Source organism: Tachysurus vachellii, chromosome 1 (assembly GCF_030014155.1).
Source record: "Tachysurus vachellii isolate PV-2020 chromosome 1, HZAU_Pvac_v1, whole genome shotgun sequence".
In the NCBI taxonomy this organism is placed as follows: domain Eukaryota; kingdom Metazoa; phylum Chordata; class Actinopteri; order Siluriformes; family Bagridae; genus Tachysurus; species Tachysurus vachellii.
Genome location: NC_083460.1, coordinates 30,838,641 through 30,851,934, shown reverse-complemented (window position 1 = coordinate 30,851,934; position 13,294 = coordinate 30,838,641). Strand labels below are relative to the sequence as shown.

Sequence of the window (13,294 nt, the reverse complement as noted above, 5' to 3'; positions counted from 1 at the left end):
GTGTAAATATTTGTATTACATTTCAATTCTTCCATAGAGAATTGTAGGGAATTTCGAGAGGTTGGAAAACCGCGCATGCGCAGTACAAGTCTCAAGCGCCATTTTGTCGTGTGCAAGAAATTTTGGAGAGTAGACTGAGCACTGGCGTAAAGACCGGTCTGAGTCGTTTAACGCAAAGTTACACAGTGCAGTTTATCCGTGAATTTTTCAGTAATGTCTGAAAACACGTCGGCTGTAGATTCGGGTGCCGGAGAGTGTAATGAAGGCGCCGGGGTTCGAAAACTGTCGGAGCTGCGAGTCATCGATCTGAAGGCCGAGCTGAAAAAACGCAACCTGGACATAAGTGGGAACAAGAGCATCCTGTCAGAGCGGTTAAAAAAGGTGAAAAATCACACTGCAGCTTATATATTTACTTACGTTTGTTTTTGTTAAACGTTAACTATTATAAATCGTTTAGTAGAACGGGGTTTTCTTCTAAGTGCGTAAACGGCGACCGGTTTTGTGCTTTTAAATGTTTTTCGTGACGTTGTGTTTTTGTGCGTTCTGTTTTACTCGTAAAGCACATATAAATTCGTGTTAGCACAGACTAAGCGCTAGCTATGTGGCTAAAGCGTCCTCGCGCGTTTACACTTAGCTTTAGCAAAAAAGGCCCGAATTAGTTTTCGGTTTATGTTCTGCACACGTTGTTGTATGTGCTCCTGTAATCTGTAATAAACGTTCAGGGTATTGACATGTTGCTAAGACATATGTAGTAACGCACTGATACCGAATGTGAATGCTTTTGATATCGCTAGCTCGTGTTGTTAGCCACACGAGCTAGCGACGCGTGCTAACTTCCGGTTCTCTTTGAGGTAGAGAATGCAAAACAAATTCAGTTTGCATGTTTTCCTGGCAAAAATTGTTTCCCCAAATGTTTCATGCACTGAATTCCCACAGCATTGCTGTATTTTTATTTATTATCGGCAAAAGCCCATGGATACTCTCTAACCAACCCCCATGACCCCCCCCCCTTTAAACACAATTCCAAGTGTCATGTTATTGCTATAAAAAGTAATTTGTGTTGAACAGATTTTAGAACTTGCAGAATTTCCAATGTTACATGCTTTCAGTGGTCTTTGTTGCTTTTAATGAGAAGAACTAATCAAGTTCAGTCATGAACAGAGAGAGAACTCACAAAACATAAATCCATGTATCTTGTTTATTGTTGTTGTTATTATTATTGATCATTAATTTGCCTGCTTCTCTGTGACTGGTTTTGATTGGTTCTGTCAGGTGTGCTTATTTACTGACGTCAGAATATTGCCTGAAATTGTTTATACAGACGTCTGTTTTAATTAAAAAAAAGGAGTCTTATAAAAATGGTACTTTCTTGGCTTCTGTGAAGTAAAAGAGGTGGTAATTCATCACTAAAAGTTTGCCATCCCTTATCATAATTCTTATTTGGGAAAACTATCTTTATTCTTCTGTGATTATACTGTATATTTTGGAAGAAACTGTTGCTATTTGGCTTTGTTTTAGGTAAATTAACGTCCTCAGAGTTAAAATGGCAAAAAAAAAGTTTTCAGTATCACCATGTGAGATTTATTCACTGGTGGCATTTTGAGAATATTAACAGAACATTGAGAGATTTTTCTAGGAGAAAGGTAGAAGCCATATCTCACGTCTCAAAAATGAACATGGATTGTGCTGTGTGTAGACTCTGGTGGAAATGAAGTGTGTTTATCTCGGTTCTTTATTATTATTATTATTATTATTATTATTATTATTATTATTGCAGGCAATTGAGGAGGAAGGAGGCAATCCTGATGAAATAGTGGTTCAGCTTGAAATCACTCCTAAGAAAGCTCCCAAGAGAACTCCAAAAGGTAAAATTGAACTTTTTTTGTTCATTGTAATCACAATTTAGCTGAGATTAGTTGTGACGCTTTTTTCCTTTTTATTTTATTTATTTATTTTGTAGGGAAGAGAGCAGGAGCAGATGAATCAGAGGACTGTGCACTGGAAGAGGAGTCTGTTGATGGCCAGGTGCTTTGTAATGCACAAAATGTCTATTTAACTCATGCAGTATAAAGAAAAACTAACAAGTTCTTTCTTTCCTCCAGGACGATGGCGATGCACACGTTGAGAGTGTTCATGATATGGACATCATGGACATGAATGTTCTGGATGAAGCCGATATCGATAACAGCATGATTGCTGAGGACGACGAATATTATGAGAGCGATCTTCTGAACACATTTTCGAATCAGGCTAATGCAGATGACTTTGCAGATTCTGACGCACTTAAGTCTGAGTCTGAGGAGGTGAGTGTTTAGAACATGGCTGTGGGGAGGACTTCATCACGGATGCTTCTAAATTTGAAATAAACATTTACCTACTTGATGTGCTTGTTTTAGGAAATGGATACTAAAGATGCAGACTTAGAAGATCACCAGAAACACAATATTCAGGTACTAAAGAGGCAGAGTAACTATAGGAGTGCTGCCATAACTGTTAGTTCCTTGTCAGAGTAAAATTAATTCTTTTGGTTCTTTCACCTGGGAGCAGAGAGAGACCACCACAGTGAAGCTCTTTCACTTATTAACTCCTGAGTGTAATTGCTGTGCTCTCACCTGCCCAAAGAACTGCATGTATATAACACAACAGCAGTGAAAGCTCTGTGTGTTTTGTTACTGCTGAATCCTTATTGTTTGTGTTTTATTCTGCAGGGATCTGAGCCACAGGAGGAACATGAAGATATGACAGGTACTGACTGTATGGAGGTGTTTAACACGTGAATCATTTCAGGGTGAATTTTAAAGCTCGATTAGCAGTTAATAATTCCTCCTAATCCTGACAAAGAGACTGGAAATCCAGAGGTTACTGGCTTTGTGTGCAAGTTGACACCATTTAAAATGTGTTAGGAAAAATAAATATCTTAGTATTGAGAAACGCTTTTTGCTAAACAGGCTTATGCGCAGAGCCAGTAACGGTTAGTGGTTAGTCAGGCAATGTCTTGCTAGTTTTGCAGGTGCAGTTCAGTTTCTGCCTAAAGAAGACTTCAGAAGAGAAAATGAAGAAATGGATCACTTTGAAGCAAAATCACATTTAGGACTCAATGTTTGTTTTATGGAGATTCACTAAATGGACCAATTGCTTGATTCAAAAGAGAAAATAAAAGGCTTTTTAAAGGCAGCACAAAAGTCTACCTCTTCTCTATCATGGACACTTGAACAACAAAACAAATCACCAACGATGGACACTCTGGATCTGTGTGCTGCCCATGTGGCGTTCCACACGCTTGGCGTCAGGTGAAACTTAACAAGAGGCGACTTTTAGCCAGGAAATGGGTTGCTTTTTGACTCTGGTTTTTCCAGTCTCTTTCTAGGCATAACTAACTGTCTTATGTGAAGCAGTGGGTGGCGTCCTAGTCCAGTTCCACGCTAAACAATGCAATGTCTCAGAAGTGATTAAACTCTGTGCCATTCTATTCCTGTTACATTCGTAGAAAGTGAGAAAGTAGCCGGGTGTTGTATATCAGAGCCACTTAACGAGGAGCTGACTGAAGAGGAGAACGCTTCACTGTGGGATGGTTCTCGCAAGGAAGAGGAGGACAATGTGTCAGACCTCGGTAAAGCCGAGGAGGCCAGCAATGTGGAAGGAGACATTGACGCCTCAGAGCAAAGCAAAGTCCAACCGCCATGTGAGGACCTACAAGGCGTTAAGGACAATTCGCCGGGTGCTGAGAGCGCCTCCGCTCAGGCTGCTAACGCAAATGAAACGGGCTTGCACAAAATCGAAAGCGCCGATTCAGAAAGCGTGGCGAAGGCCGAGGGGACAGAGGAAGACATGAAGACTGAAGAGAGTGCTGCAGAATCTTCAGAAGTGAAAGAGTCCTCAGTAGAGGGTGGTGATCAGAAAAAGAGGTTTGTTGTTTTCTGTCTACTAGAACAAAAATGGCTGTTAGAATCTTGTTACTTTGGCTCCTTTGTTAACAAGTTTGGGTGCTCTTGGGGAGGTCTAATGGACTGCGCATTTCGTCCTTCATTTTGTTTTTGTCACCCCCCACCATTTCCCCCTTCTCCCTCTTGTTAACTATTTTAACGGTTAGATTGCCATCTAAGACGCCTTAGTGGCATGCTTACAGAAATTATCTCAAGTCGTAGAGTCCACATTTAAGTATTTTTTTTTCACTACCTGATGCTGTGTCCTTGCCAGGTAGGTATTTTTGTTAATCTCCATTGTCTTCACCAGCATTACCTGTTTGAAATGTTTCAATTTCTTTCTTTCTCTTATTTTTCCTCTAGCAGTGATGAAAAATCATGTAAGCCTGACTCAAAAGATGACAAAGGTAAATAAATTGGATTTGCAGAAACCCTTAATTAAAGGAAATTCTAGTATATTTGATCAAATTATGGTGTCTAACATGAGCAGGTGGTGCTGCCAGTAGTGGAAGGAACCTGTGGGTCAGCGGCCTCTCATCAACCACCAGAGCGACTGATCTGAAGAATCTGTTCAGCAAATACGGAAAGGTTTGTGTTCAATCTGACATTTATTGCATTTTTCTCTCAATCATAGTACATTTATATTTTAAATTCATGGCATTTTATCTGATGCTCTTATTATTTATCTGAGCGACTTACATTTTTATTTTATGACCACAATTTAAGACAAATATGGTGTAAATTTGCAGAAGGTTATGTTGGAGGTGCGGCAGGATTTTGAACAGCGTTCTGAACCGCATTAGATGGCGAGTGCCACTGCCGGTGTCTGTACTCTCAATTTTAAAGATGAGGCACTGCACTTTATAATTTACACTGCTAAGTACCTGCAGCTGTGGCGGGGATGATTCTTAATGTGGCGTCCCGACACGGCGACATGAAACACTGTCCCTATGAGAGTGATTTATTGTGGTAGTCCGGATGGAAGAGACAATAACCCCTCTGATGTTGGGCCAGTGATTTTGCGAGCCCTGGCAGCTATAACTCATTTACTTTATATTTTCTCCCCTTCAGAGAAAGTGCAAAATATGATGAACTCTTGTTAAATAAATGTCTCTTTACAGAACATTTGTAGTGTGTTAATATAAACCTGTTATTTGCAGCTGTGCTACTGTCAGAGCTCCTTATACAGGAATTAATCAACACCTTCTGCCTAATCAGAATTCAGCTGTCTTGTAGTATAAAATAGTATATTTCAACACCCACGATCCATCAGTTACAATTAGCAAGATTGGAGTCTGTCGAGTCCACTGGAGAATGATGGATATTTCTTCCCCGAGCACAGATGATGGTGGTGTTGAAGTCCTCTGCACTGATTTGATTTTCCTGTGAATTTGTAGGTGGTGGGTGCTAAAGTGGTAACGAACGCTCGGAGCCCAGGAGCTCGCTGTTATGGCTTTGTGACCATGTGCTCTACAGAGGAGGCCACCAAGTGCATCGATCACCTGCACCGGACCGAGCTACACGGCCGCATGATCTCTGTAGAGAGGGTGAGTACACATTTACAGCACCGTAGACACAAGCTTATCGTGTTGAATACGTTTGCTGACATTTGTCTCTATAAGTTGTCTTGTGGTGATCACATGTAAAGTATGAAACTTATATTGACATTATTTCAGTAAACCTTTTCAGACATATCTGATTCTAATATCTGTGATTTTAGACATCTACTTCTTTGTGCCACCAGTGGAATTTATTGCATTTTATGGCCCATCTTTACTATTTCGTTTTGGCTTCCTTTTCTTGTTTAATACTTTATTTTGAATAAATAGTCCATTTCATATGAAAAGTGCTACAAAAATAAAGATTATTAATGTTTATCCACAAATGCACCTGTAGGCAAAGAATGAGCCAGCTGGGAAGAAACCTACAGACAAAAATGACACTAAAAAGACAAGCAGCGACAGGAGACACTCCTCAGAGTCCAAGACTGACAAGTGAGACATTTGTTCATTTCACTGAAGTTGTGTAGGATAAGTGAGCAGAGGTTTACTATTAAGTTTTTTTTCTTATTTTTTGTAGATCTGAAAACAAGGATGAGAAAACTGAAGGCTCGGATGATAAAGGTGAGTTAGAAAAGTCAGCTAATGGTGACAGTTTATTTATCACCTCTCTAAAGATGTGAGGTGTAATAAAATTGTGTATTAGTGTATCATGGTGGCTGTTTTTGTGTCACAGCTGCTGGAGAGAGGACCGTTGTCATGGATAAATCTAAAGGCGAGCCTGTTATCAGCGTCAGAACCAAGAGCAAGGAACGGGTAAAGCACTCGGCTATGTTTGCTGGGCTAGAAAACAGCAGTAACACTAAAAGTATTTACAAAAGTAACAAAGCATTTACAAGAAGAAATAGTGATCAACTAGTCAAAAAGTTGAGGTCACTATCAGTTAATCTAGGTGAACTTTATCCATAACCTTGGAAGTATGAGTAGTTTGTGGATAATTATTAACTAGCAGTCCATTTGGAATGAGAGTGTGTGTGCCCTGTGATGGGTTGGCACTCCGTCCAGGGTGTATCCTCCCTTGATGCCCTATGACGCCTGAGATGGGCACAGGCTCCCCGTGACCTGAGGTAGTTCGGATAAGCGGTAGAATATGAGCGAGAGAGAGAGAGAGTCCATTTGGACCATTGATGTATTTTTTATATAAATGTTGCTACTTGCAGTTTTTAGCCAAGTTATTCTGAAGCCAGATTGTTTACAATTACTTTTTATTTCTTTTTTTTTTTTTTTTAAACTTTTTATTGTAACATTACAATATCTATGCTATCAGAAATTAACATTTTTTCATGTTAGTTTATCTATGGTTTCTCTGTATAACATTTAAATTCTAACCCATTGCTAAAAGAACGCAAATAAATAAAACTCGGTTGAAAAGCTGGTTTTAGATGTAGCGGACAAACACAAGCTTTGCACAAAATTTATCTGAGCCGATAGTGTTTGGAGTGTCCATGTGAGAATATTTGTGCATCTTATAGAGCACTAAGAGTCGTGACCGCAAGTCTTCGAGCCGAGAGAGGAAGGACATCCTGTCATTCGATCAAATTAAAGAGCAGCGAGAGCGTGAGAGGCAGAGGCAACGCGAGAGAGAGATCCGAGAGGTGGAGAGACGCAGGCACTCTGGGTATGCATCCACACGTGCGCAGGGTCATTGTATATGTGAAGTCAGTGGCCTGTAACGTTTTGCATGTTGTTTTCGTACAGCGGAGACCGTGACAGCCGCAGCGAGCGTGAGCGCATCCGTCTCTTCCGTGAGCGTGAAGAGCGGGAGAGACTGATGCGTAAGCGTAACTGGCTGGAGTTGGAAAAGCAAAGGCTGGATGCAGATCGTATGGAGCGAGAGTTCCTGGAGCGTGAACGCATGAGAGTGGAGTACGAGCGGCGACGTGAGCAGGAGCGAATTCACAGAGAGCGTGAGGAGCTGCGTAGGCAGCAGGAACAGCTTCGCTACGAACAGGATCGCCGTCCGATCAAGAGACCCTATGACATGGACAGCAGGTACTGATTACAAGTCAATTAATGCTTTGAGTAACTGTATTATAGCAAAGCATGTGTGGTGTATGTATGACTTTGGGGAAAAAACATTCATTAGTGTATCTAGTAAAAGTTACTACGAACATCTAAAGCAAGTAAATGTTCTTTTGGTATGTTGTGCTGCTCATAGGAAAGATGACTGGCCAGCAAAGAGGATGCCCATGGATGACCGATATGGACGCTCAGATTTTGGTCGTCAGGATCGCTACCAAGATTTCGACCACAGAGATCGCGGCCGCTACCAGGACGACATGTTCATGGACAGGTAGATTTTTTGATAACAGCACTTATAGAATTACTAAAAACATCAGTGGCATTCTGTTCCAAGTGTTGATCTGGATGTCTTTGTTTTTGGTTTAGGAGAGATGGTCCCAGAGGAGGCATGCCTGCAGACCGAGATGGCCCGGTAAAAATGTTCTCCTGTTATAATGATATAATGATTGTTAATAAGCTAGCACAGACTGTATGTTGGAACTGCAGGGCTAACAAAGTGCTTTAGAAAATGCATTTGGACTTTAATGTCATGTTCTTATCTCTTGCGCTCTGTCTTTGCAGCACTTTTCTGACCGGGACAGGCACAACAGAGACTCTCGGGATAACTGGAGTGGAGGTGGTTATGACAAGCGGCCAATGAATGGCCCAAGGCCGGTCCCTGGCAGGTAAAAAACAAAAAAAACCCACATCTTTCATGTAATGCACAGGGCTATACAAATATTGTCTTATGTCATATATAATGTGTGAGAGACTATAAACGTCTATTTTATTAGAAATGCTATGAATACAGTGACAGATGAATGCAATACTTGTTAGATTTTACTGCCATATTCGTATTAAAGCCTGTTCTAAATTGCTTTGTTGTTGGCACAGAGAAGGCCGAGACTGGGAGCCTGGGCGTAAGGTGGATGGAGACAGACCCTGGCAGGGTACATGCAGCTTCATTTACACTTTAAACCTATTCAAAAAGATGATACATGATCTAATTTAATGTGATTACTTGTTTCTTCCAGGAGCAGACCGGGGCATGCCAGGCCAGAGTCACATTACCCGTGGAGGAATGGCCAGGTGAGCAAAACCTGTTTTATTTATTTTTGGGGTTTGCACATTTCGTATAGAAGGTGCACTTCTACACTCTTGTGACAGAATAGATTGAATAAAAAAAAAAACAATGAACAGAGTTTTAGATTGATGGTATCCTGAGACTGAAACCTAGTGAACCAGTGTTAATGTATTAATCGAAATTGAGACTTAAAAGCCCTTTTGTATGTCGATCTGTATAAGGGGTCTGCCTAATGTCGTAAATGTAAATGAACGCAGTATGATCAAAGCAGATCAAAAATTGGTGTGTATTTTGTGCAGGGCTGCAGTTGTTTACGGTAACCATCACGTGCATCAGAAGGGAACGTGACTGCTGGCTTATCTGTTTCAGTTTTAATATAAACACTGGAAAAGTGGAATTTTAAAGTATACATGCCTGTGTATGTGAATATTTCTTCTAGAGTAAAACAGACAAGCTCAAGTTTCTAGCTAAGACCAGTCATTTGTGATGGTCTCTGACACCATGGCAAAACTGTACATTACCCCTATTTATGGTTTGTAGGTCTGGGTTGGTTGTAGTGTGTCAGTCTTGCACAAATTAACAAAATCATACCTTGTTTGAAATTAAAATACAACGAATATATTTGCCTTTTTGTGTCTATATTTAGCCGGGGCGGGTACATGCAGACGGGGACGTCTCAGTCTCTACCCGGAACCATGAACCGACAGAATCAGATGATGCCGGGGGGCAGTGGCGTGCAGGGGGCTGGAGCCTTCGGTCGCCGCTACTGATCCACATCTCCTCTTTTTTCAGCCTTTTTTTGTACTTAATTGTGATCTGACAGCTTGTATATAGCTTCTAAGCTTTGTAAATTTGTTCTGCTTTTTAAAAATGCTTTGTTTGCCATATAAAGACAGACTAAACAATTACCAAGTACAGTATGTCAAGTTTTGTGGTTTTTCATTTTTTGTCCTCACATTTGCATTTTTTTTTTAGAATGTCTTGCTTTTTCTAATGCTCAGGAATGTTGTGCGAAGCTGAACTTGTGCTCAGATAAGACAAGTTTCAGTGAAGTCTTCACATTTTTGTTTTATTTAAATGGTTACAGACACGATTTTTCATTTAGTTGATGTTATGTGGAATACAACCCTCAACCCTTTGTAGTGAAGTGATTTGCATTTGTAGTGATGACAGATGGCGCTGTTGTGTTGTTCTTATTTCCTCAGGACAACTCCAGTAACACTTCTTACAATCATGATTGTGTATGTGTGCATGCTCAGCTTTTTGTCCCTTTTGGTTGTTGAGTGAATAAAGTTGTTTCATAAAACACACTTGGTCTGTTTTAGTATGTATTTGTATACATAAAAAATGATGAATGGGTTTTCATGAGACAGAACTTTCAGCAATCCACAAAATGTTTTATTTTTGTTAGAAGTTTTGATAGCAACTGCTTGTCACTTCTCTGGCTTGCAACAAGACGTCAGGTTTTCTCAGAAGATTTCCTGAAATGCCCTTATGCTGAAACATAGTAAACGAGAAACTGCTTTAGTATGTTCATAGGGTTTTTTTTGTGTACACAACCACACAAATCCCCTCCACTTTATTTTGTGACCTTGGGTTCAGTGTTTTGATTAGCTGCCTCTTCTGGACTGACGCACGTTGTACAAGGCAAATAGAAAAAGTGACCTTGACATTGCAGCTGCACTTGTCTTTATCTGCCATGTTGTTGAAAAAGATTCTTATTTTTTCACATGGAACTCCAGGAAATTAGCAAATAATCATAGTTCTTTAGCAGACATTTCTATCCACATGAGACATAAAGTGTGTGTCTTACCTGAGAGGTTTTTTTTTGCACGTTAACCACATGGTTGTCATTGGTTTGTGTTATTTACAGCACCGTTGTTACTACTATTGTGACAGGATATGTTTTCGGAAGTAATGTTGCTGGTGTAAGTCTATAGTAGTCATAATTTTTTTTACCCAGGATATGATGAGTGTTATGTGCATGCCTTCACTGTAACTGGTGCTTGCTGTAGAGCATAACTATATAAAATATAAATGTTGGCTGTTTTAATGATCTGCATTTTAAACTCTTAAGTACTCACTTTTGGAGTATTTTTTTTTTCTTTTCAGGACATGATAGAAAAGTCTGCTTTAATGTACCTGAGCTGATTTTCAAGCACATATGTCATTAGGGTTTCTGTAGCGAAAACAAAACCCCCACAAAACCTCTTTTATCAAAGGATATAATGAAATCTTCACCAGTATGTTGATTTGAGAGACGTGTGTGATATTGGGGTGGTGCTGCAAGTTGTATTGAGGCCATTCAGGTCTGCTTTGGGTTCTCTGGTTTCCCCCACCTCCCAAAACATCGCAGTAGGAGAACTGGCAACATGTGTGTGTGTGTGTTACCCTGTAAAGGACAGATGTGCCATCCAGAGTGTATTCTGGGACTGGCTTTAAGCTCACTGAGACCACTTTTGTCAACGTGTTATAATTTTGATTCCACTTTTAATTCTGAAACTGATACTTTCACTAATTCTCAGACTTTGAAGGTAAAAAGGTTTTGGCAGTTAGAAGCCATTTGTCAACTCTTTCCTTCACTTTTGGCCATAAAATATGTGTGGCTTGGGTCAACACTGCAGCAATCTGACAAGTTCATAGATTAAGACTGAAAAATGATCCTGTGCAAAGTAGAGGATGGTTGAGTAAGGGTTTTGCTGACTGCTGTTGCTCAAGACCGAGGAGAGATTTCAGCTCTGAAAGTTTTCAGGTCATGTCTTCCTGACCCTACGACTGGAATTCATTATCCAGCGGGCCATGTGGAACGCCTGAGTAACCTCAAGTAGCATAGGAGGGCCGCTTTGATTATGTCATGCTTCAAGATCAGGCTGTTTCTTGTGGACCAATCAGTGTGGTGCAGGATATTAGGGGCGGAGCCAAGATCAGGTTTACACTCCTATGACTGTATATAATTATATTCTTTCTGTGGGGTTTACAGGGACACGTCTACTTACACACTTGCACATTCATGTTTCTGTCATTATGATGGAAAGGAAGCATATATACACAGTCTGTGACAAACACCTGTAATGCAGAATCAAGCTATAATTCTTCCTAATGTGATAGTATGTATTAGGAGCTTTGCCAGATGCTCCCATTTAGTGAACCCCTTCATCTCCCCCTTTTCTATTCTATTCTATTCTTTTCTTTTCTTTTCTTTTCTTATGAGTGGTTGTGTTACTTCTTAGAAAACTTGCTTGAAAGAAAGTAACTAAGAACCAGAGACCCATTATATAAGAAAATGTCTGTAATTAGTTTCTTGTTTCTTTTACATAATGTCTGTAAAAAGTTTCTTGCAGCTTTTTCTCTCACGTGATTTACAGAGCTTTGGACTGCAATTGCCCCAAACAGTTTTGCACCAGTCTTCATCAGTTAATAATTTCAACATTATAGACTTCATGTTAAAACTAAACTTTAAATAAACTAAACTAAAATTTTAAACTAAAATTAAACTTTTTAACCATATAGTACACAGTTATAGAAGGGAAATAAAAGACAGATCTGGTGTCACACAGGTGAGGATGAGTTCCCGTCTCTTCTGACTTTTACATGTACAAGGGATCCATTTTAAATGTATAATATACATCCTAAATTTATATAGATCTGTAAAGCTGCACTCTGAAAATGTCTGTTTTTAAAAGTACTATACAAAAAGAAAATGTAATTGAAATGAACATATTATATACATTTTACAAAGATATCCCCAAAATAACAATAAGAAAATGTTTCACAAAAAATGGTGCTTGATTTGGGGAAATCTGGAAATGCTGGTGAATGCAGTTTGGAGATCATCGTGACCCTGTTTCCTGTAGTAAAACAGCATCTTATTTTGATTACAAAAACCCCCATAAAGTCGGTTGAGATAAGGATCTGGCTTGCTTCCCAGAAATAAAGATTTCAAGGTGTTTTAAGTGAAAACACAGGATGCATATACTGTAATACATTTTGTCATACAAGCATAAATTGTAACTGTGATAAAATGACAGCTAGAATGAAATGATCCAAAATCAGGACAATGTTTCTACATAACACCTGCATATATAAAGTTTTTACCCAAGAATTGCTGCTTGTCTAAAATATCATGACATGCACAAATTGCACCACAATATCACAATACATCTCAGCAATAGTTTTTTCTATGAGCCCTGACTTTTATTTATTTATTTATTTATTTATGTATTATTTGTCAACAAATGTTATGCTGGCCACCAGTGTTAAATGTGTTCATTCTGGTTTTTCACTAGAATTTTTTGTATGTTTGCATGCTAGTTTATGAATTGAATGTCATGAATTTTCACAAATTCTTTATTTTTTCTTATCTGTTACAACATCTGTTAATGTAGGGTGCAAGTTTTTTTTTAATGTTCACATAGTCATGACCTTATGATATGTTTACTGGAGTTCAGATGTTCACCTTCACATGCTATTCACTTGATCACATATTATGCACATAATTACAGTACATGTGAAAAAAGGTGTAAAGTGTAGGAACTTTCAGAGCAGCAATTGACCTTAAGATAGACAAGCCTCACCAGTGCGTGTGCTCGGCATGTTAAAAATTATATACTAATTATTAAGCAATTTTAGAGGTAGCTCACACGTTAAAGGTCTAGACTTGTCATGTTATAAACTTTGATTTAATTGCTTTAATCTTTAAATCTTAAATCTTTTTGACTTAAGTGTCA

General features: G+C 39.2%; 1 protein-coding gene across 2 annotated transcripts; it reads left to right on the top strand.

The window, feature by feature from the left end:
- Positions 1-78: 78 nt before the first annotated feature.
- safb (scaffold attachment factor B) lies at positions 79-9,877 on the top strand. Of its 2 annotated transcripts, none has more exons than XM_060882690.1 (21): positions 79-381; positions 1,778-1,865; positions 1,961-2,025; positions 2,103-2,303; positions 2,397-2,450; positions 2,709-2,745; positions 3,488-3,905; positions 4,290-4,330; positions 4,414-4,511; positions 5,321-5,470; positions 5,820-5,917; positions 6,003-6,046; positions 6,159-6,238; positions 6,955-7,100; positions 7,181-7,474; positions 7,641-7,775; positions 7,871-7,916; positions 8,066-8,169; positions 8,378-8,433; positions 8,518-8,572; positions 9,214-9,877. In XM_060882690.1, the coding sequence occupies exons 1-21, from the start codon at positions 214-216 to the stop codon at positions 9,335-9,337; spliced, it is 2,502 nt and encodes an 833-aa protein (XP_060738673.1). In that variant the 5' UTR covers positions 79-213; the 3' UTR covers positions 9,338-9,877. The 2 variants fall into 2 exon arrangements, with proteins under 2 accessions (XP_060738673.1, XP_060738666.1); XM_060882683.1 differs by having other exon boundaries at positions 4,287-4,330.
- The last annotated feature ends 3,417 nt before the right edge of the window (positions 9,878-13,294 follow it).